The 25,581-nt window shown below is 39.0% G+C and overlaps 1 protein-coding gene across 1 annotated transcript in view; it reads left to right on the forward strand.

The window, feature by feature from the left end:
- The window catches only part of XDH (xanthine dehydrogenase), a 198,541-nt gene that overhangs the window by 69,508 nt on the left and 103,452 nt on the right, over nucleotides 1-25,581 (forward strand). The window contains exons 15-16 of the mRNA XM_053712630.1: nucleotides 8,354-8,528; nucleotides 9,847-9,936. Of these exons, the coding sequence (XP_053568605.1) occupies nucleotides 8,354-8,528; nucleotides 9,847-9,936 (265 nt within the window). The remainder of the gene's footprint in view (nucleotides 1-8,353; nucleotides 8,529-9,846; nucleotides 9,937-25,581) is intronic.

Consider the following 25,581-nt stretch of genomic DNA (forward strand, 5'->3'; position numbering starts at 1 on the left):
GGTGATTATTTTCAATACGCACTGTATATATATATATATATATATATATATATATATATATATATATATATATATATATATATATATATATATATATGTAGGCAATAGAGAGAGTTCACTAGTGGCACTAATACAGACAATCCCAATAAGGAATCACACTCCACTCCCTCAGATTAATGATATTATAGTTGTAATGCAGCTGGGCTATTCACAAAGATAGCAGTCCCTTGGAATGCAACAACAGCAATATAGCTTTAGACTGTTCCCAGTGTAACCAAACTCGTTTAAGGGCTCCACAGAGGGCCTTACGTTAAATGTATAACACTATGGATGCACATATCCTACACACCAGCGGTAGTGGAGCTGAAGAATGAGCAGCCTTTGCTCTAACAGCCTATGGCAGTGTCCACTTACCACTCTGCAGTGTGTCCGTGGCCGGTTCTCCGGGTTCCTAGTTTTCGGTTCCCAAGCTGCAGTCTTTTGCCGCACACATCGGCATTCCGCTGAGCAGGGGGCGTGTCCAGTCACCAATTCTGCTGTAGCCTATAGTGGATCCGGAAAGCTATAAGGGCATTTAAACCTCAGAGTAAGATGTGGAGCTCCCTTTGTCTCTTAGAAGCCTGGCCAATGTAATAATGTGAAAAAAGAAAAAGTGTTCCAGAGGCAAAGTAAAATCAAAAAATATTATTGTAATCCACAAGGATAAAAATACCCAGGGGGTCCAGGGTACACTTAGTAAAACATCACAGGTGTACTGAAGGCTAACATGTTTCGGCTATGGTGCCCTAATCATAGCTAAATCAGTATACTTGTGTTACCCATTTAAAAGCAAATCTTGTTACTAATTGGTCTTATAATAAACCAATACCTGTGTTTTTGAACATGAGTAAACAGGTTTAACCCTTGATTCACCATTATACTACCTGAATAGAGTAAGTGATGCATATTTATGAGATACATATACGGTCAATAAGACAAATAGGTGCCAAATATAAAATTGGTAAAGAATAATAAGATTAAATTAAATTTAAGATACTTAGTTATAAACTACCTAGTCCAAGTCTTCTATGAATATGAAGCAGACCTATGGTCTGCAAAATCACCTATACAAGTTGTATCAATACAGACATAATAGTCATGGTTACCACTTAATGGATATAATTAAAAGGTATAAACCTTTCTGCCTCTTATAGAGTAGAAAACATGTGTTACAACTAAACAGCTTACGGACATATAGTTCTAAGGGATATTCTGTACAGCAGGAGTACCTGTATAATGGCATAGGCTATAGCAATAAGTCTATATATATATATATATATATATATATATATATATATATATATATATATATAAATATACAGTATATATATTTATATATATATATATAGCTCTCAGATCAGAGTGGTGTTCTGCATTAAGAACCACATATATGAATACACATACTGTTGCACACACATATACAAAAACATTAGAAAAATTACATGTAGCTATATCAGTGTGTAATGTGCCAAATAAAACACGTGTAGAACATATAGATAAATGAATAGATAATGTCTCATCCATTTTACCATCAGATGGGATGGTGGTAATGGTACTCAAGTTAGAGGACGATCTTGGACAATACAAATATGATTGTCGATGTTGCTATTTCCAATAATTAATCAGATTATACTCTGAGTTGAGTCCTCTGGGTACTCTGGTTTGCAATCTAAACACCCAGAACATCTCACGCTTACCCAGAATCCTATCTCTATCTCCTCCCCATTCTATGGCCTGCCACCTAAATGTATCATTACTTTTACGATGTACATTCTTAAAGTGTTTTACCAGAGGTGTCGTAGCTTCTCCTATTTTGATGGTAGATAGGTGATTACGAATCCTGGTAATAACATCATTCGTCGTGAGACCAATGTATTGAAGATGACATTCAATACATGTAATCTGGTAAATGACATAGGAGGAGGTACAGTTCAGACAGGAGGAAATCTTAAATTCCTCTCTAGTGACTTCAGACCGAAATGTGTCTGAAAAATGCAGAACTTACATGGTCTGCATTTTGATTTGTCACACTTGTACATCCCCCTATGCCTAAGCCATGCACTTTGAGCCACATCTGTCACTGAAGGGAGTTCCGATGGAGATAGAAAGTTACCAATGGTTTTACTACGTCTATATGAACAACGTAGACCCCCTTCAACACTATCTATCAAGTTATCATCTGCCGACAATAAACAAAAATGTTTGTTCACAATATTGCAGATGTCCTTATACTCCTCACTATAGTCAGTGACAAAGGTGACTCTGTGAGGCATATCTGTAGATTGTGTCCTATCCATTCTGGAGTCTTTGAGAAGTTTGGTTCTATCTAGTGTGTCCACCTGGGATTGTGCCCTATTAGCAACATATTTGGGGTAACCCCTTTCTTGCAATGTTTCCCTCATTTCCTTGCATTGTTTGGTATACACTGTTTTCTCTGTACAGTTTCTTTTAACTCTAATCAGTTGCCCCTTTGCAACTGCAAAAGGGACATGCTGTGGATGGCAGCTTCTTGCGTGCAAGAGGGTATTCTGTGTGATAGGCTTACACTGATACAGCCACTTTCCATGCCTGTCAGTGTAATATCCAGATAGTTAATGGATTTCATTTGATTATCAAATGTAAATCTCAAACCCACCAGGTTGTTATCAAGATTTTGAATAAAATCCTCCACGTATGCCAGGGGCCCCTGCCAGATGAACAGCAGATCATCAATGTAGCACCTATAAAGCACTACATTGTCCTTGAGGGTGTTTCTATCTCCATAGATGTGGGACCGCTCCCACCAACCCATAAACAGGTTGGCATAGGAGGGGCAAACTTGGCCCCCATAGCCGTCCCACACTTCTGGAGATAGAACTCACCCTTAAATCTGAAATAATTGTGAGTTAACAGGAACTTCATAACTCTCAACACAAAGGGGTCGATCCGATAAAAATCGTCGCCCGCAAAAGCCGGCGACGCCAAGAATTGCGCGGGTTTGGTATCACATATACGACGTAACCTAGAAGTTACGCGCGTATATTTCTGCCGTCGCCCGTAGTTTTTTGGGCTATAGGCAGGTATACCAAACCAGCGCAGTTTGGTATCCAATATGCAGCGTAAGGACTTACGTGGCGAAAATGGAGAAAACTTACTAACGCATGTGCAATGTCTATCTCCCTGTCAACCGCGATCTTCTAAAATAAACCTAACACCTAACGCATGCGCAATGTCTATCTACCTGTCAACCGCGATCCCCCCCCCGAAATCCCTAATAAAGTTATTAACCCCTAAACCGCCGCTCCCGGACCCCGCCGCCATCTACATAAACTAACCCCCTACTGTGAGCCCCTAAAACCGCCGCCATCTACCTTATCTATCCCCTAATTAGAACCCCTTACACCGCTGTCATCTACCTTATCTATCCCCTAATCTGACCCCTTACACCGCCGCCACCTATATAAAAATTATTAACCCCTAATCTAATCCCCCTATACCGCCGCCAGCTATATTAATATTATTAACCCCTAATGTAAGCCCCTTACACCGCCGCCATCTCTATTAAAATGATTAACCCCTAATTTAATCTACCTACCCCGCCGCCAGCTATATTATCTATATTAACCCTAAGTATATTATAGTTAATATAGGTATTACATTATATATATTAACTATATTAACCCTAATTATATTAGGGTTAATATAGTTAATATAGTTACTATAGTATTTATATTAACTATATTAACTCTATCTAACCCTAACACCCCTAACTAAATTTATATTAAATTAATCTAATTCATTTATAAACAAAAATATTCCTATTTAAATCTAAATACTTACCTATAAAATAAACCCTAAGATAGCTACAATATAATTAATAATTACATTGTAGCTATGTTAGGGTTAATATTTATTTTACAGGTAAATTGTTAATTATTTTAACTAGGTATAATAGCTATTAAATAGTTATTAACTATTTAATATCTACCTAGTTAAAATAATTACCCAATTACCTGTAAAATAAATCCTAACCTAAGTTACAAATACACCTACACTATCAATAAATTAAATAAACTACAAACATCTATCTAAAAATACAATTAAATTAACTAAACTAAATTACAAAAAAAAACAAACACTAAATTACAAAAAATAAAAAAAGATAACAAGATTTTTAAGCTAATTACACCTATTCTAAACCCCCTAATAAAATAATAAACCCCCAAAATAAAAAAAATTCCCTGCCCTATTCTAAATTAAACAAATTTCAAAGCTCTTTACCTTACCAGCCCTTAAAAGGGCCTTTTGTGGGGCATGCCCCAAAGAATTCAGCCAATAGAATGCGAGCTCAATCTGATTGGCTGATTGGATCAGCCAATCGGATTGAACTTGAATCTGATTGGCTGATTCGGCCCGGTGTGGTGAAGACAAGGTAGGGAGATCTTCAGGGGGGTAGTGTTAGGCTTTTTTAAGGGGGGTTTGGGTGGTTTTAGAATAGGGGTATGTGGGTGGTGGGTTGTAATGGGGGGGTATTGTATTTGTATGCAAAAGAGCTGAATTCTTTGGGGCATGCCCCACAAAAGGCCCTTTTAAGGGCTGGTAAGGTAAAGAGCTTTGAAATTTGTTTAATTTAGAATAGGGCAGGGAATTTTTTTTATTTTGGGGGTTTATTATTTTATTAGGGGGCTTAGAATAGGTGTAATTAGCTTAAAAATCTTGTAATCTTTTTTTATTTTTTGTAATTTAGTGTTTGTTTTTTTTGTAATTTAGTTTAGTTAATTTAATTGTATTTTTAGATAGATGTTTGTAGTTTATTTAATTTATTGATAGTGTAGGTGTATTTGTAACTTAGGTTAGGATTTATTTTACAGGTAATTGGGTAATTATTTTAACTAGGTAGATATTAAATAGTTAATAACTATTTAATAGCTATTATACCTAGTTAAAATAATTAGCAATTTACCTGTAAAATAAATATTAACCCTAACATAGCTACAATGTAATTATTAATTATATTGTAGCTATCTTAGGGTTTATTTTATAGGTAAGTATTTAGATTTAAATAGGAATATTTTTGTTTATAAATGAATTAGATTAATTTAATATAAATTTAGTTAGGGGTGTTAGGGTTAGATAGAGTTAATATAGTTAATATAAATACTATAGTAACTATATTAACTATATTAACCCTAATATAATTAGGGTTAATATAGTTAATATATATAATGTAATACCTATATTAACTATAATATACTTAGGGTTAATATAGATAATATAGCTGGCGGCGGGGTAGGTAGATTAAATTAGGGGTTAATCATTTTAATAGAGATGGCGGCGGTGTAAGGGGCTTACATTAGGGGTTAATAATTCTAATATAGATGGCGGCGGTGTTAGGGGCTCACTTTAGGGGGTTATAGATATAATATAGCTGGCGGCGGGGTACGGGAGCGACGGTTTAGGGGTTAATAACTTTATTAGGTTGCGGCGGGGTACGGGAGCGGCGGTTTAGGGGTTAATAGCTTTTTTATTGTTAGGATAGTGAGGGGGGATAGCGGATAGAGGGTTAGACGTGTCGGGCTATGTTAGGGAGGCGTGTTAGACTTGTCGGGCTATGTTAGGGAGGCGTGTTAGACAGTGCGGGTGTTTTAGACTTTAGTCAGGTTTTATAGGCACTGGCAGTTTCTAACGTGCCGCAAGTCACTGGCGACGCCAGAAATTTGTACTTGCGCAGATTTCTGGACATCGCTGGTTTGTCAGACTTACGGCACGTTAGCATCTGACGGCGACTTATATAGGATAGCTCGAGTTGCAAGCTGAAACTGCGGGCGACGCCGGTTCCCTCACTTGCGCCGCAAACTTCGATCTATATCGGATCGCGCCCAAAATTTGTAAACTCAGTTGTAAAATTGGAGTAGTTATTTAAGAAAAAGGTAATAGCCCTTATCACCTCCTCGTGAGGAATGGATGAGTAGAGAGTCCCGACGTCCACTGTCAACCAGGAGTAGTTGGTCACATCCCAAACCATATTCTTCATCAAACAGACTATATCCTTACTATCCCTGACATAGCTGTGAAGCGAGACTGCAAAGGGATGGAGAATGGCATCCAGCCATTCAGAGAGATGTTCAGAGAGTGAACCTATCCCACTGACTATGGGTCATCCTTGAATGTTTTCAGTAGACTTATGTACCTTTGGAAAATGGTGGAAGATGGGCACTACAGGATGTTCAATTAGCAAAAAATCATAGCCGAAACATGTTAGCCTTCAGCACACCTGTAATGTTTTACTGAGTGTACCCTTTACTTTGCCTCTGGAACACTTTTTCTTTTTCACATTATATATATATGTATATATATATATATCTATATACTAGTCCTAAAGCCCGTTCACACGGGCCATTTTTTGCAGTACAGCGGTCCCACCCCTTGCTCTCTCTCCCCTCCTCTCTTTTGCTTTCTCTTTCCTCCTCTCTTTTGCTCTCTCTCCCCCTCTCTTTTGCACTCTCTCCCCCTCTCTTTTGCTCTCTTTCTCCCTCCTTTCTTTTGCTCTCTCTCTTCCCCCTTCTTTTTTGCTCTCTCTCTCTCCCCTCTCTTTTGCTTCCTCTCTCTCCCTGCTCTTTTGCTTTCTTTCCCCCCTCTCTTTTGCTCTCTCTCCCCCTTCTCTTTTGCGCTCCCTCTCGCCCCCTCTCTTTTGCACTCTCTCTCCCCCTCTCTTTTGTGCTCTCTCTCCCCCTCTCTTTTGCGCTCTCTCCCACCCTCTCTTTTGCGCTCTCTCCCCCCCTCTCTTTTGCGCTCTCTCTCCCCCTCTCTTTTGCGCTCTCTCTCTCCCCCCTCTCTTTTGCTCTCTCTCTCCCCTCTCTTTTGCACTCTCTCTCTCCGCCCTCTCTTTTGCTCTCTCTCCCCCCTCTCTTTTGCTCTCTCTCCCCCCTTTCTTTTGCTCTCACTCCCCCCTCTCTTTTGCTGTCTCCCCTCCCCCCCTCTCTCTCTCTCCCCCCTCTCTCTGCCCCCCTTTCTTTTGCTCTCTCTCCCCCTCTTTTTTGCTCTCTCTCCCCCTCTTTTGATCTCTCTCCCCCTCTCTTTTGCTCTTTCTCTCTCCCCCTCTCTTTTGCTCTCTCTCTCTCCCCCCTCTCTCCCCCCCCTTTCTTTTGCGCTCTCTCCCCCTCTCTTTTGCTCTTTCTCCCCCCTCTCTTTTGCACTCTCTCTCCCCCCCTCTCTCTTCCTCTCTTTCCCTCCCTCTTTTTCTTTTACCCCCTCTCTTTGGCTCTCTCTCTCTCCCCTCTCTTTTGCTCTCTCTCGCTCCATCTCTCTTTTGCTCTCTCTCTCTCCCCCTCTCTTTTGCTCTCTCTCTTTCCCCTCTCTATTTTTCTATCTCCCCCTCTCTGTTGCTCTCTCTCTCTCCCCCTCTCTTTTGCTCTCTCTCTCTCTCCCACCTCTCTTTTGCTCTTTCCCCTCTTTTGCTGTCCCCTCTATTTTGCTCTCTCTCCCCTCTCTTTTGCTCTTTCCCCTCTCTTTTGCTCTATCTCCCCTCTCTTTTGCTCTTTCCTCTCTCTTTTGCTTTTTGCCCTCTTTTGCTCTCTCTCCCCTCTCTTTTGCTCTCTTTCCCCTCTCTTTTGCTCTCTCTCCCCTCTCTTTTGCTCTCTTTCCCCTCTCTTTTGCTACAGCAGATCATGTCCGCCCGGCAATTAATAAATCTACCCTAAGTGTTCAGAAATAGCAGAAACTTGCTAAATATCAGGACCTGGTTAAATCACAAACATTTTTAACCCATGCATGGAAACCAGAAAAACTGATGGATTATATTGATGTATCCATCTATGTTAAATATAGATATAGGCTTCCTGGAATGCTTTCAATGCAGGTTTAAATGCTTTTCAAACATTTATTTTAAATATATGTGCTTATAAAGGATTAAGGGCTCATTTACCTTCACTTTGTCATTTGAAATAGCTCCTTTTCTCTGTTGAAACTGCCAGCTATACTGAAAATTTCAGTAGTATAATATTTATCTATAGAAAAGGTATGTACACATGAGGCAGCAGAAATAAACCTCTTAGTGTGGAGTGGGAAAGAGAACCCAGTCCATTTGGAAGGATGTTCCAGGAAGTGCTTTGAATTCAATGGACTCTTGTCAGTTTGCTTAAGTATGTTCGTTGTCCCTTCAATTGCCGATATACTCTTTTTTTTTCCATATCATCCACCAAGGCAATATGTTCTCTACTGTAATATTTATTTAATTTGTACATTATGGATCTAGATCGGGTCACCCTTTTAAAGTGTAACAGAGTAACACACATATATTAATGTGATTTATTATTTTTTACACCACTATACACAGGGAATGGAATGAATCCTTGCTTCAGGATGCTTGCCAGCTGCTGGCCCAAGAGATGACATTGTCACCGAGTGCCCCGGGAGGAATGGTGGAATTCAGACAAACTCTTACGCTCAGCTTCTTTTTTAAGTTTTACCTTATTGTGCTTAAGAAGCTGGCACTGGATCTGAACGGGAATGTAAGTGCTTCCCCATCACCCTAATCTGCTGGGGTAACAACTTCACTATAAAATGGGGAAACTTATGTAGCCATAGAACCGTGCACTTGCAAATAAACGTGTTGTAATGTAACCCCTACTCCTCGCTATCTCTGGCTTTGGTCTTTCTATTTTCCTTAGAGTATCTCAGTCTATCTTTAATTGGCTGCCTTTCACTTTATTTTTATTGAGGTTAATATGAACGCGACAAATGACATATGTACAGAAATACATATTTAAACGCATGCTTTCAGGTGTATTCTGATTAAAGGGCTGGGTTTTCCTTTAAGCATCAGCATTGGGTGCTCATTATGTGGGGAACATTCATAGCTTAAAGAAAAACACTGAAATATGATCTGTGTTTTATGCACTTGTTTGGCTAACTAGAAACTGTGCCAGAGATACATTGGCTTTCATCAATAAGTCAAAACAGCATTTCAACATGCCTGAAAAAATATAAAGTAAAACAGTTGTGATTATATAGCACTGATAGTTGTGCATGTCCTACTACTGGTCTTTGTTTTATAGGTTCCTACTAGTGTTCACTGATATTTAGCAGGAAGTACCTAGTATTAACCAATGTGCACTAACAGGAAGTAACTGTCAGCCAATAAAAAATATATTGTATTTTTTGCTAATTTCCCAGTAGCACTTGGTGACCTGCGGTTGCTGCTAAGGATAAAGCAGTAGGTAGACCTCAGATCAGACCGTTATCCCTGAAGCCTTTTCCAACAATACCCACATATCCATCCTCAGATGAGACATGGGTACCTGAAATCCCTGTTAACACACACATCAGATTTCAGATTACAAAAATAACCTGACCCAGAAACCTCCTTTGGTTGGTTATATGTCCATGTTTAACCTCAGTTCAGATACATGACTATGAAACTCCTGTGACTTATACACTCACATCAGACATCAGATCAGACCAATTGCCTGAAAGCTCTGAAGTGCATAATCACATCAAGCCTCTTTTCCAACCCAAAGCGCTGTAACCCAAGTTATCTATATTCTCACATCAGACCTCAAAGGAGACCCACTTTATGTCTGGTTGCTTTTTACATATTCTTTATTGGACAACCAGATGAAACATCAGATTGTGAGATTAAATAGTGGATACCTCGCAGCCCATCCTAACAGTCAGCAAAGGTTATGTCTATGGTGGTTACAGAAATGCTTAAAGCACCATTTTACAGTTAAGCTAATATGGTACTGGTGTTATTGTTTGTCTTTAAACCATGATTATAAGTTTTATGTTCAGCTTGTAACAACAAATCCTCTGTTCTTCCTGGTTTAGAATAACATGGGAGAGACTGTCCCTTCTAAGTATGAAAGCGCCACTGAGCTGTTCCACAAGCCTCCCCCTCGCAGTGTGCAACTATTTCAGGTAAATTATCCTGTACACAATAGTTTAAACCAGTGTTGTTTGGTTCCAATGTTAGAGGGACACAAGAAGCTCATGTAAAGGGCATTGAAAGTCATATTTAAACTTTCATTATTCAGTCTTCTTGAGCATCATATCTATAACATTGTTACAAACATTTCAACACAGCTGACATAAAGGCCCCTATTTAAGAAAGTCTGGCGGACCTGATCTGACAGTGCGGATCAGGTCCGCCAGACCTCGCTGAATACGGCGAGCAATACGCTCACCGTATTCAGCATTGCACCAGCAGCTCACAAGAGCTGCTTGTGCAACGCCACCCCCTGCAGACTCGCGGCCAACGGGCCGCCAGCAGGGGGTGTCAATCAACCCGATCGTACTCGATCGGGTTGATTTCCGGTGATGTCTGTCCACCTGCTCAGAGCAGGCAGACAGGTTATGGAGCAGCGGTCTTTGTGACCGCTGCTTCATAACTGCTGTTTCTGGCGAGTCTGCAGGCTCGCCAGAAACACGGGGCATAACACTCCTTTCAGATCTTGATAGATAGGCCCCATAGTGCTTAATTATGCTCCTGTGCCTACACCTGTAAGCTCCTATGGAGATGAGCCCGGACTTAATTAATTTAATTGTTGTCTTTTTTAATTATTATTATTAATTGTTATATTATAAATATTTATTAAAGGAACAATAAAGTCCAAGTTAAAAGTTAATGATTCATAGGGAGCAAGCCAACTTTCCGATTTACATATTTATCAAATTTACTCTTTTAGTATTCTTTGTTAAAGAGCAAACCTAGACAGGCTGATAGGAGCTAATGAACGTACACATCTTTAGCACTCTATGGGGCTGACTTATCAAGGGCCGACTGGCCCCTGATGCCGCTGTTTGCGCGCGATACTTCAGGCTCACCGGAAACAGCAGTTATGAAGCAGCGGTCTTAAGACTGCTGCTCCTTAACTGGTCCTCTGCCTCAGAGGCTGCGGACATCAATCCACCCGATCCTATACGACCAGGTTGATTGACACCCCCAGCTAGCGGCCGATGGCCCGCGAATCTGCAGGGGCTGGCATTGCACAAGCAGTTCACCAGAACTGTTTGTGCAATGTTAAATGCCGACAGTGTATGTTGTCGGTATTCAGCGATGTCTTTCGGCCATGATACGCTACAGCATATCATGTCGGACAGACTGATAAATCTGCCCCATGGCAGCAGCATTTGCAACTATGTAGAACACTTCTATAAAAATTGTTGCAAACACTGCTGCCCAATGACTTAAAACACTTAGGATTACTCTTTTGATCAAGGATACCAAGAGATCTAAGCAAAATTGATAACAGAAGTAAATTAGAAAACTGTTAAAAATGCCATGCTCTATCCAATCCATTTAAGTTTCATTTTGACTTTACTGTCCTTTTAAGAAAAGGTAAGGCTAACAAAAGAAAAAAATATGTAGGGTATCAAATGACAAAATAAAGAGGACACATGTTTGTGAAAAACATTCAAAGCAAAAAAGGGATAAATAAATAAATGGGTCACAACAAAAACAAGGAAAGCATCACTGATGGATCAAAAAGTTAATTTAATTATTCCACAAGCATAAAGATATTGTGTTAAGGGATATGGAATACGTTTTCAATTTACCTCTGTTATCAATTTTACTTTAAACATTGACAGTATAGGCTGCGCTTCCCAGTTGCTATATAAAATATATATTGTATATATAAAACACACACAAACACTTGTGAATATTAGGATATAAAATGGAAATACAGAAATAAAAACTTTAAAAATAATACAAAAGTCACTATATTGTGTATGGAGTTACGTGATCTGTAAAGTAAGAAGCAGGTCACCGAACAGTCACACCTGAATCTGAGTGAATTCCTGGGTAAGACTTAAAGTCCCAAGTATCTTTCAATTTTGGTGTTCTTTATACTCAGGTGTTGGACTAGGTAAATCCAATGGTAAAGCCTTAAATTAGAAAGGCTATGGAGAGCTGTGATTCACCTCCCAGGAAAGCTGACAAGACAAAAAAGAAGAGAAGAGCGCAGGACCACTCTGAGTAAATGTTTTAATAATAGGCAATAAAGCGCAATAAAAAATAAACGTACAAGATAGTGGGTTAAAATAGACACAAGAAATACATCACCACAGTGTCCTCAACCTCCAGTACTTTCAGGTACAGTCTCAGTCCTCTTCTTATTCAACCTGTGCTGGCAGCGTGCAATGACACTTATTGACTTCCAGGAGAGCGGGTGTCTCAGAGTTATGTACGGCTGGTGTCGGGTAAGGCTGATGGGCAGGGCCACCATCGGGGGTGACAGGGGTGGGGCCAGGGGGGCCCCATGAGGCAAGAACTAAAAAGAAATTTTTTTTTTTTTACATTTTGGCAGCCACCAGTGGGTATTACAGCAGAGTGCTAATTGAACATGGGAAATGTTATTACAAGGAGTAAAGTATTAGCATTTGAGAGGATTTCTGAGTGTGCACTAAACCACTATGCACAGTGTGAGACAGACTTGGCACTTTGTACAGTGTGTGCCTGAGTCAGACGGCAGATCACTTTCATTTGCAGAGGAGATAGGACTTACTTAGCAAATGTTTTTTTATTTCTTTGTGCAATTTGAATTGCAACTTCAGTGTGGTAGTAGTTGTATGGTGTGGCCAGGGGTCCATAAAAACACATTTCTTTAGCAGCAGTGTATTATTTGACAATGCTGTAGAAATTCTATATTTCAAAGCATGCAGAAATGTTTCCTCCTCAATGCCCTTTTGGCAGATATGCATTTATATATATATATATATATATATATATATATATATATATAATTACATTCCAGTTTACTGCCCCTTTATGCATGGACTTTCCAGATGCAAGGAGGCATTTCATCTAAGATTTTTACATCTGCATAGCATGTTATACTCTCAGACTAAGATTGCTCAGTGTTTGAAATGAGACAGGTTAACTTAACAACAAGCCTAAATCCTGCATTTAACCAGATCTAATGGTATGAGTACCACAGCTTATGGTTCCACCAAGACCATATAGAGTTAGTACAGCTGACAGATGGGAACATTTGTACACTATATTTGAAGTGGTGCTCTTGATTGGGGGAAAAATCAAACAAACATATGTCAACCTTTTAAAAGTACTTTTCTTCATATAGCCATATACCCGGATCATTAATGTACAATTTAGAATTCACAGAATTATTTCTGTTTGCACATTTACAAATATGTTTCTTTAAAAAGTGATCTCTTAATTTCTGCAATTTTTTTGTCATGCATGTCACACACTGTTGATTTAGGGGATGCAAGGTGCATAAATGTTTCCTCCTGTGAGTGTTTCTGTGGGTTTCTGTGTTTATGTCTTTGTGCTTTGGTTTGTGTCTCTATGAGTGTGTATGTATTTTTTTTCTGTGGGTCTCTTTGTGAGGGTGGGTGTGTATGTCTTTGTGCATTTTCTGTGGATGTCTGTGAGGGTGTGTGCATATGTCTTTGAGCTTTTTCTGTAAGGGTGTGTGTATGTTTGTCTTTGTGTATTTTCTCTGGATGCCTCTGTGAGGGTGGGTGTGTATGTCTGTTTTCTGTGGATTTCTCTGTGAGGGTGTGTGTTTTCTGTGGGTGTCTCTGTGAGGGTGTGTGTATGTCTGTGTGTTTTCTGTGGATGTCTCAGTGAGGGTGTGTGTATGTATGTCTTTCTGTGTTTTATGTGGTTGTCTCTCTGTGTGTGGATGTCTTTGTGTGTTTTCTGTGGGTGTCTGTGTGTGTGTGTGTGTATGTCCTTGTGTGTTTTCTGAGGCTGTTTCCTTGGGTGTATGTGCAAGTTTGGGTTTGTGTGTGTGTGTGTCCATTGTCTGTTCCTTTTTAGGACATTTTGACCCTACTACTGATTATTCACATCTTTCTACAGACTTTGAGACTAATGAGACCTTTCCGGAAGTCACAAATCTACCATTTAACCTTTAAATTATTGTTTAGGCAGTTCAAGGCCCTTCCTTTTAGAAACTGCATGCTGTTGTCATCATTACGTTGGCATCTTCCTTTACAAAAAGATAATCAGAACTCCATATTTTGTTTTCTAAATCTCCTTTTTTTTTTTTTACAAAACTGTAGTTTACGTCAGGTCAATGTAAACAAGTGCTGAGTGTCTGTTTGTGTGTCTGTCTCTGAGTGTGTTTGTTTGCGTGTCTGCTAGACTGTCTATATGTGAATCCTTATGTGCGAGTGTGTGTTTCAGTGTATGAGTGTGTCTGTGTGTTTGTATGTTACTACCTTTACAACATTTCCAAATTTAAATAAAGTGCATATACATTTCAGGCACATGTCAAAGGAGGGAGGGGGGGCCCTGAGCCATGATCAATGGTTAAGTCAGGGGCCCCAAAATTTCTAGTGGCAGCCCTGCTGATGGGACCTGTGTGAACGTAAATCCTCAATGAGTTTCTTCTGTTTACGAACAGACTTCTTCAAGAGGTATCCAAGAAGAAACTCATTGAGGATTTACGTTCACACAGGTCCCATCAGCTTTACCCGACACCAGCGGTACATTATCTTGTAACTTTAGACGTTTAATCTGGGTTACCTGAAAATTTAAACAATACCTATAACTATTAAATATTAGTTGACACAAATGTATTTATTAATTTTTACAAAAAGTATAACAACAAAATACCTCAAGATCCAGGAAGCATCCCGTAACAATTTCAGCTAAGATTTTACACAATTTATACCAGGGGTGATCAACCTTGGCCCTCCAGAGGTTTTGAAACTACATTTCCCATAATACTCAGGCACTTTAAGTTGGCTGAGCATCATGGAAAATGTTGTTCCAAAATCTCTGGAGGCAATGGTGTCACTAGGGTTGGTGTCACCCGGTGCGGTAAGTTATGGTGTCACCCCCCCTCCCCCCAGAAAGCAGACACACACAAACACAAAAACACAGGCACACACACATACAAACACTCAGACACAATTAAAAACACACTCAGATGCACACACAAACACTCGGAAACCAACTCAGACACACACACAAAAACACTCAGACACACACAAAAACACTGACACACACACACACACACACAAAAACACTCAGGCACACACACAAACACTTAGACACACACACACACAAAACACTCAGGCACACACACAGAAACACTCAGACACACACACACAAAAGCACTTACACACACACACACAAAAAAAAACACTCAGACACACACACACACACACACACAAAAGCACTCAGACACACACACAAAAACTCAGACACACACACATACAAAATATGTAAACTGCACTGCATTAATTATAAAGCTTATGCCTAGAGCTGCTCCCTGGCTCAGCAGAGCATCAAATGAAAGATAAACAGAGCACTCTAAAAATAAATCACTAAAGAAAAGGTTTAGTTGTGCAAACTATGAAAATTCTGCTCTCTGAATCTGTTCCAAGTCTGTCAGTGCACAGCCCCGGGCCACGTGCCTACCGCTTCTTATGGCCAAGCACCTCTGCTCTCTGCCCACCCCAGACCTCCGTCTGCCCTCCCCTCCTACCTCTTCAGTGTGCACTTAGTGTACTGTAACTGTACCGGTCTGGTGGGCATCATACGTGGCTCCTTCACTTTAGAGGCAGTGTCAAACAGTTATGCGGTCAGGTGCCAGGCATCCCGCTCATGATTTCCCAGTTCCCGTTTAGAGAGACAGTACAGCAGTAAGTGACTCCACTGCTCCACACATCACTGAGCAGTGAGCACAGCTAGGCAGGCAGGTTTAGGCTAGCAGTGCAACTTCGCAAGCCCCACGGCACACCCACATCATTCATAGTGAAATTGGGCAGGGGAGGAGCAAAGTACAAACAAGCAAACGCAGCTGGGAAAACTATTTGTGGAAATTGCAGCGCTGGCTCAAGGGGCAAAAAAATGAAGTGTCTACAACTTCCCCAATCCCACAAAGGCTGGCCCCTCTAATAAAAAAATATATGCATCTCTACATTGTATTTCTTTTTTTTTTGGTGGTGGTGTCACCCCCTGGAGGGTGTCATCCGGGTGCAGCCCGCACCCCACGTACCCCCCTAGGGACGCCACTGTCTGGAGGGGCAAGGTTTATAACCCCTGAATTATATTCATCTCAGACCAATCAGCTTGTTCTATACCATAAATACAAAAAGACTAAGGGGCATATTTATGATTGTGCGAGCGGACATGATCCGATATAGCGGATCATGTCCGCTGCACATCAATAAATGCCGACAGCATACACTCTCAGCATTTATCATTGCACCAGCAGTTCTTGTGAACTGCTGGTGCAATGCCGCCCCCTGCAGATTTGCGGCTAGCAGGGGTTATGGAGCAGTGGTCTTTAGAAACACGGGACATAGATAAAAAGCTCGATAAATATGCCCCTAAATCTATACTTTAGTTTCCTCTTCTATACAAGGCTTTCTCCAATTTGCAATTCTATTTTATTTGTACTAATATGTAGTTCAATAGCATGACATAATACAAAGTTAGAATAACTAACTACAAGTCTAATTATTATTTTGATTGGTATGAACAACTGTTCTAGATACCTATGGCTGTCCTTGTAGGAGACTTAACTCATTACCAGCTAAATCCTAACTAACTAATAATATCCTAATTCTAAATGTATATATATTATATATTATAACTCCACATGCTCTCATATAAAGAAATGACATTTCAGCAGAGAATACTAAGATAATTAAAGGGATATAAAACCCAATTTTTTTCTTTCATGATTCAGATTGAGCGTGCAATTTTAAACAGCTTTCTAATTTACTTATATGATCTATTTTTCTTCAGTCTCTTGGTATCTTTTGTTGAAAAGCAGGGTTGTAAGCTTAGAAGACTGCTTAAGCTTTAGTAGCAGACCTACTAAACAGAGGGCCCTGGTGCAAAATATTGTTGGGCCCTCAAAAGGTAACTCGGTAGTAAGCAATAGTAATAATATATATGCTGCTCTGTATAATGATTTTGAGGATAGATAGATGATAGATAGATGATATATAGATGATAGATAGATGATAGATAGATAGATGGATCTACAACCTGCACTAATAAAAAGCTTCCCTGCATTAGGATTGCACACATTGTGCACACACTTGTGTATAGACTGGTTGCTATGGGCCCCGCCATTACTTGGGCCCTGGTGCCACTGCACCTGCTGCACCAATGGTAGTTCCGCCCCATAACTTGATGATTAAAGGGATTCGGGATATAAAACAGGCTGAGATCTGTGCATATCCTAAAAGGGCTAATTAATTAAAAATAGTTTGATTAAAATTTTTTAAAAAATTGCTGGCAAGTATTTAAAAATATTTTTCAAAAATAAGCAAAATTAATTACATAGCTAAGCTGCCTGAAGCAGCCAACTCCACCCCCCCCTTATCAGTGTTTAAACACACAGCTTCTAGACATGCTCCAGCAGATAATCCCTATGCACTTTTGCATTCAACCAAAATAACAATCGATATAAATACAGCCATAGACGGAAATGCGTGGGAGGAGTTAGAGCTTTACAATTCAGAAACTAAAAAGAAATGGTGAGGCACTCCAGTATACATTTTCAGGTAAAGTAAATAAAGTACATATTATTATATTTTGTCTCTATCCCAACTTGTTTTTATGTCCCTTTAAGAGATTTGTTTGCCCTTTCAAGTTAATCAAATCTCCAATCTGATGCATAGCCCCAACAACTTGCTTAAAAGGACATGAAAGTCAAAATTAAAGTTTAATGAGTCATATAGAGCATTCAATTTTAAGAGACTTAAATTCTCTTCTATGATCTAATTTACTTCATCCTCTTAGTATCCTTTGTTGAATAACATACCTAGGTTGGCTTATGTGCAGCTAAGCACTACAAGGAGTTAGCTGGTGATTGTTTGCTACACATATAACTTTTTTCATTGGCTTACCAGATGTATTCAGCTAGGACCTAACAGTGCATTGCTGCCCTGGAACTGACTTTAATTATACACATAACCCCTTTGCAGAAGTTAAACACAAACAGGTTTTGCGCTTGTGTTTTAACGCTGAAAAAAAGTGCCATTTCAGCGTTTAAACAGCAACGCAGCCATTATGAGTCTTGTCGGTATAGCTGTACCGCAAGCCATTTAGCCTGTAACGCAACGTCAGTCCCACACTCCAAAAAATGACGTTTTTTTATGGGATTCCCATTGCACTGCCATTACGAGTTTTGCGGTGAGGCTAAAAAAAACTTGTGTTACACTATATAACGACACGATCCATTCCGCCATCTGAGAGCAGTAGTTATGAGTTTTACGCAACAAAACTGTTACAAAAAACTCATAACTAAAGTGTTACAAAATACACTAAACACCCATAAACTACCTATTAACCCCTAAACCGAGGCCCTCCCGCATCGCAAACACTATGTTAAAATTATTAACCCCTAATATGCCGCCACTAATAAAATTTATTAACCCCTATTCCGCCACTGCCCGACATCGCCCACACTATACTAAAGTTATTAACCCCTATTCCCCGACACCCCAACATTGCCCACACTATGTTAAATATATTAACCCCTATTCCGCCGCTCCCCGACATCGCTGCCACTAAATAAAGTTATTAACCCCTAAACCTCTGGCCTCCCACATCACTACCACTAAATAAACCTATTAACCCCTAAACCGCCATCCCCACATCGCAATAACCTAAATTAAACTATTTTAAAACGGCAAACCAGAAAGAAAAATTATTAGGACATATGTAAATGTCCCAAAAAAGCAAGGGAAAATAAAGCACACGAAATATTATTTTGAAAAAATCCAATTTCTTTATTTAAATCTCCCACTTCACATTCAGTGATTAATCTGTTCCACCGGGCTGCGGTAGTTAGAGCAACATCTTACAATTAAAAATAAAACTACAAGGTCTACGTAAAGCTAACAAGATATCTAATTCCCTATGCATACGTATGCAAACTAAAGATGTCTCAAACTATAGGATAACATATGTGAAGAAATATACACAATGTCTAAATACAGGACACTTATATATTATCCTAGGATGTCAGGCTAACAGCATAATATACTGCAAATAAACAAAATAACAGCTTAACAGTCCATGTTCCCACTGTAGATATAAATAATGGCTATTGAAAACCATATAGTGGTAATTCACGGAAGGTATCGGTAGGTGAAAGACCGCAACAGAACCTGCTGCACACTAGGTCAAAAACCGATACACAGCTTTTATGAATATAAAACAGTACTTATCTTTTCCTCCTTCAAAGTATGGTTGCGATGGGACTTTTTTCTTTACTGATCCGTGATTCCTCGGCGTGTGACGTAACCCCCAGTGGGGGTGGCCAGCTCGTCACTGCAACTCCAATTGGTTCCTAGTACCTGAATCTGTATCTATTGGGCCAGGAGAGTCCAAAGGAGAATAAGCCAATCGCACCTCTGTATATCCTTGTCAGGACGTCCAAGATAGATACCAAGCTGTATTGCTGACATGAGAAAGAACTTTGCACACTTTAGTATTTAAGCACCGCTTCTGTTAGCTGTCCTCAAGCTCCAAAGTCGATTCCTAATGTCGATTCACAGGCACAATATCCATGCGCTATTGTTTCAGCGCAGATTCTCAGTTCACAGACTTGTCCTGTTAATTAGGATATTTTCAGAAACAGCAGTAGAAGTTTGAATAAGTGCTGGAATAAGACTTCAGCTTTTACGTGTCACCACAAAGACCTCAGACAGTTGTTAACTTTTTCCAAGGTGCTATACACATAGTGCCAACGCACGTTTCACCCCCCTCCAGAGCATGTGTACCAGGGGTTCATCAGGGCATTCTGAGTCCACACCGGATATCCTCTTTATAGGGCATACCTGATTATTCACAGGTGATTCTCCTACACAGTCTCGCCTACTTTTTGTTTAGAGAGCTGTATCCTGTGTATAGCCAGGAGCCCTTAAAGGGATATTTACATTCAAATTGATTTAAACATTTGTTTTAAATTTTATTTTTAATTGTGCAAGAATAATAATTCTTAGTTATAGAGCAAACATTTTTAAGTTTAACCTTCATTCCTAGGTATCACCTTAGCTCTACTTGCACATAGAAAATTACGCGAAAATAAATGGTAAAACACCCTGTCAGATATATTTTGCTCTCTTATAGAAAGCTTATGTATTCCAATTTTTCATTTAGACCTACTGGTAACCTTGTACCCAGCCTAAATATCCATTTAGTCTCTTTCTGTAAAAGGACTTTATCATTGTTACCTCCTCGTCCGTTCGTGATCCCTTTATCAATAATTATAAATTTTAGGGAATCCACATTGCCATTGTGCTTATTACAGAAATGTCTAGCAATTTGTGTCTCTAGAATGGAGGATGTCATCTCTGTGTTCTTGTACCCGGTCCTTCACCATCCTCTTGGTTTTACCAACGTAAAAGACCGGGCACAAGCACCGCAAGAGATAAATCACCCCCTCAGACTTGCAATTAAAAAAGAATCTTATGTCAAAAACCTTATTTTCTTGCACAGAGAATTGTTTAGTACTATCCATGTGGGCACAGTAAACACAGTGCCCACATGGGTAGCTACCCTTTATTCCCTTGTCCTTACGTAGCCAGTCCGCATCAGAGGAACCTCTGACAAACTGACTTTTTACCAGCTTATCTCGCAGGCTGTGTGCCTTTCTGGCTGCCATTTGGGGTATATCTCCTATAGCATTTCTCACTTTCTCATCCAAAGTGAGGATGTGCCAATTCCTTTTCATAGCCAACCTGATATTATCCCATTGATCATTATACTTAGAGATAAATCTAATCTGATCTCCCTCAGTTCTTGTCCTATCTCCATATAGTAAATCATCCCTTGACATTTTTCTAGCCTTCCAAAGGGATTTCTTCAGACATTTATTTGAGTAACCCCTTTTAAGGAATCTCTCCTTCATTTGCTGAGCATGAGTATCAAATTTTGAAAGGGAGGAGCAGTTCCTTCTTAAGCGAAGGAACTGCCCATATGGTATTCCTTTTATCAAATGATTAGGATGGCTACTGTTAGCATGGAGAATACTATTAGTGGCATTTTTCTTCCAATAGTTCTCAGTCACTATTTTCAAACCTTCTTTTTTCAGGGTTATGTCTAGGAAGTTCAATTCCCTTGCATTTGTTTCTGATGTGAGGAAGATGTTCCTGTCATTGTGGTTAAGTATGGAAACAAAGATATTAAATTCCTCTACTGTTCCATCCCACAAGACAAGAACATCGTCCACATATCTTACCCACATCAGCACTTTCTCATCAAAAGTGCTGACATGTTGTTCAAAGATATCATATTCCCATGACCCCAAATGGAGACATGCATAAGTGGGGGCACATACTGCCCCCATTGCAGTTCCACGTATTTGGCGGAACACCTGTCCATCAAAAGAAAAAACATTATTTTTTAAGATGAACTCCAAAAGCACCATCATAAATTCTGTATGTTCTATATAGGCTGGACCCCTCATTTCAAGGAATCTTTTAATGGCTGTTAAGCCCACATTATGGGGAATGGAGGAGTAAAGGCTCTCCACATCTAAAGAAGCTAGGATGGTTTTTTCACTCACTACCACACCATCCAGTTTTCTCAATAAATCTGTTGTATCCTTAACATATGATGTCAATGTTAGAAGGAAAGGGCGCAGATGTTTATCCACATACTCCCCAATTTTTTCGGTTATACTGCCGATCCCCGAAACAATCGGTCTTCCTGGGGGACATTGCATATTTTTATGCAATTTCGGCAGTATATACAATACTGGCATGACAGGAAATTTAGGATACATAAACTTAAACTCATTTTGGCTGATTGTTCCCTTGCTTCTAGCATCATTGAGTATCCTAAAAAGAGAATTTTGAATATATGCAAGTGGGTTACTGCCTAGCTTTTCATACTGGTTCTTATCATGAAGTTGACGCTTAACTTCATTAACATATAAATGTTCATCAAGTATTACCAGATTCCCCCCCTTATCCGCGGGCTTGATCACCAAGCCCCTAGCCAACATCAGTTCTTTTAAAGCCTTTCTGTCTCTAGGCTCCAAATTGTCACTTTCCTGTCGTGATGATAGATTTTCAATCTCTTTCTCCATTTTTTTAACAAACAAGTTGACAGCTGGAACCAAAGATAGAGATGGCATAAATTCTGACTTAGGTTTAAATATGTATTTCTGTTCTTTTGTACTTGTGCTAGGTAAGTTCTCTTGAGTGAGTTCCTGCTCATTTTCAGCCAGGAGTGACTCTAAATCTCCGAGGGCCATTTGGTCTCTTAGGTCTAAATTGCAGGTACTGTCTGATTTTGCTCTCATAATTACTGATAGTACTATTTTTCTTGCAAAAAGGTGAAGGTCTTTAATAACCTCAAACCTATCTAATTTTGCTGTGGGACAGAAAGACAGGCCTTTTTTGAGGAGTTCAACATGAGCCAGGTTCAGGGGAAATGAGGAGAGGTTCACTATTTGGAGTTCTTCCTCTCTGGGGTTCACTAATATCCCCTGCGTGTTCCCCTCCCTCTGAATCTCCCCCTGCTCTGGACATATTGTTCTCCTCTCCCCCTCGTCTGTCTGGTTGGATATCGCTTCTCTTTTATTACTGTCCCATATGGATCTTTTCCTTTTTCCCCTTCTATTCTTTCTCCTCCTTCTCTTTGATCCATACCCGATAGGTTTTTTGAAATCCCTGCTTCAGAGTCTGATATGTCGGTCCCTGAATCATATGTGCCCTTCTGTGATTTGTACACATAGACTCTGCCATTCTTATAGTCCTCCTGGTCTCTTCTAAGTTTTCTACACTTCCTAGACTTAATGTCAATTTTCAATTTTGATATATTTGTACTTGTTTCCCCATTTAGTTTTTCAAAATTTGGATTACTTTCGAAGGAGTTTACTTTTATTAGAGCTTTCTCAGCTTCACCTTTAACCTTTTCTAATCTCTTATTTCTTTTTATCATCATTTCCATTAGGTCCAGGGAGGTTGAGGAGAGTTTATCATTCCATTCCTCCACAAAGGAATCCCCCTCCTCATCCTCCCTGGTATTTGCCCCTGGATCTAACGAAAGTCTAAGTCCTCTAGGAATTATCTTCTTATCAATGTAGTTGGCTAAGCTGGTGTTTTCTGCTTTGATTTTTAGTTGTCTATTTAGGAGATACCTATATCTCCTAAAGGCACTAAAAATAGTTACAACTTCTTCACTAGTCTCTTCATTGCCACTAATCATGTCATTAGCTAAAGAATCTTTTAGATCTGCCTCCCACAGATCATCTGACAGGGTGTATGCCATTATTCTACCGCAGTTAGGAAAAAACAGATTAGAATGTGGGACGTATACAGGAGCTCCAATCGCTCCTACAGCAATCTACTGCAATCTCTAAGAAGAGGACAATAGAATCCTCTAATATCTACAGTGGGAACATGGACTGTTAAGCTGTTATTTTGTTTATTTGCATTATGCTGTTAGCCTGACATCCTAGGATAATATATAAGTGTCCTGTATTTAGACATTGTGTATATTTCTTCACATATGTTATCCTATAGTTTGAGACATCTTTAGTTTGCATACGTATGCATAGGGAATTAGATATCTTGTTAGCTTTACGTAGACCTTGTAGTTTTATTTTTAATTGTAAGATGTTGCTCTAACTACTGCAGCCCGGTGGAACAGATTAATCACTGAATGTGAAGTGGGAGATTTAAATAAAGAAATTGGATTTTTTCAAAATAATATTTCGTGTGCTTTATTTTCCCTTGCTTTTTTGGGACATTTACATATGTCCTAATAATTTTTCTTTCTGGTTTGCCGTTTTAAATTATCATTCAAGGGTAGCACCGAATACTAATATACAGCAATATTTTCTACTCTCTCTGTCTTTAAACTTTTGTTGTATAAATTAAACTATATTAACCCCTAAACCTAGCCCTAAACCTAACCCTAACCGTAACCCTAACTCTAACACCCCCTAACTTTAACATAAATAAAATAGAGCTAAATTAAAGTTACAATTATTAACTAAATAATACCTATTTAAAACTAAATACATACTTACCTGTGAAATAAAACCTAAGCTAGCTACAATCTAACTAATAGTTATATTGTAGCTAGCTTAGGTTTAATGTTTATTTCACATGTAAGTTTGTATTTATTTTAACTAGGTAGACTAGTAGACTAGATTAGTAAATAGTTATTAACCATTTAATAACTACCTAGTTAAAATAAACACAAACTTACCTGTGAAATAAAACCTAAGCTGCCTTACACTAAAACCTAAAACATTACAAAAATAAAAACCTACCATTACAAAAAATAACAAACAAAATTATCCAAAACAATAAAAATGATTCCTATTCTAATACCCTGGTTTCTTTTTAAAAAAAATACACCCCAAAATAAAAAAAACCTAATCTATAATAAACTTAAAAGAGCCCTTTGTAGGGCATTGCACTAAATAAATCATCTCTATTTCTACAAAAAAAAAAAAAAAACATACACCCCCTAACAATATACAAACCCCCACCCCCCAAACCCACAAAATAAAAGTAAAGTAAAACCTAATCTACACATTACCCTTTTGTATGGACATTGCTAAAAAAGGGCATTCTGCTCTTTTGCTGTCCATAAAAAAAAAAAAAGAAAAGGATATTCTAAAAAAAGAAAAACCCACCCCAAAAAGAAAAAAAAACCATTACACAAAATAACAAACAAATTATCCAAAATAATAACAATTTTTCCTATTCTAATACCCATTTAAAAAAAAAAAAAAATAAAAAAAAAAAAGAAACCTACAAAGGGCCTTTTGTAGGGCATTGCCCTAAAGAAATCAGCTCTTTTTCGAAACAAAAATACAAAGACCCACTAACATTACAAACCTCCACCCCCCTAAACCCACAAATTAAAAAAAACTATCTAAAAAAACCTAATCGACCTATTGCCCTGAAAAGGGCATTTTTATGGGTATTTAGCTCTTTTTCTTGCCCTTAAAAGGGCATTTAGCTATTTTAAGAAATGCCCAAAACCTAATCTAAAAAAAAAAAAACACCCCAAAAAAACTTAAAGAAACCTAACACTGACCCCTCTTTAGGTACTCACAGTTGCTGAAGTCCTGCTTGAAGGATCTTAATCTTGGCGGCTCCATCTTCATCCAGGCGGCTCCATCTTCATCCATCACGGGACCGGTATGTTCTTTATCCCTGCGGAGACGGAGCGGTCGATGCGCGGAGGCGGAGGTCCAATGCAGAGGTCCAGGCGAAGGTCCAAGGCAGAGGTCCATCGATCCAATGTGGAGGTCCTCTTCATGCGATCTTCCGCTGCACACTGAGGATTAAAATGCAAGGTACCCCTTTTATACTGGGGGTACCATTGCATTCCTATTGGCTGAAAATTTTAAATCAGCTCATAGGAATTAGGGCTGCTAAAATCCTATTGGCTGTTCAAATCAGCCAATAGGATGAGAGCTACTGAAATTCTATTGGCTGATTTGAAATTAGGGTATTACAATAGGAATCATTTTTATTGTTTTGGATCATTTCGTTTGTTATTTTTTGTAATGGTATTTTTTTTTTATTTTTTGTAATTTTAGTGTTTTTTATTTTTTGTAATGGTAGGTTTTTATTTTTATAATGTTA

The sequence above is a fragment of the Bombina bombina genome, chromosome 4 (genome assembly GCF_027579735.1).
Source record: "Bombina bombina isolate aBomBom1 chromosome 4, aBomBom1.pri, whole genome shotgun sequence".
Taxonomy (NCBI): Eukaryota; Metazoa; Chordata; class Amphibia; order Anura; family Bombinatoridae; genus Bombina; species Bombina bombina.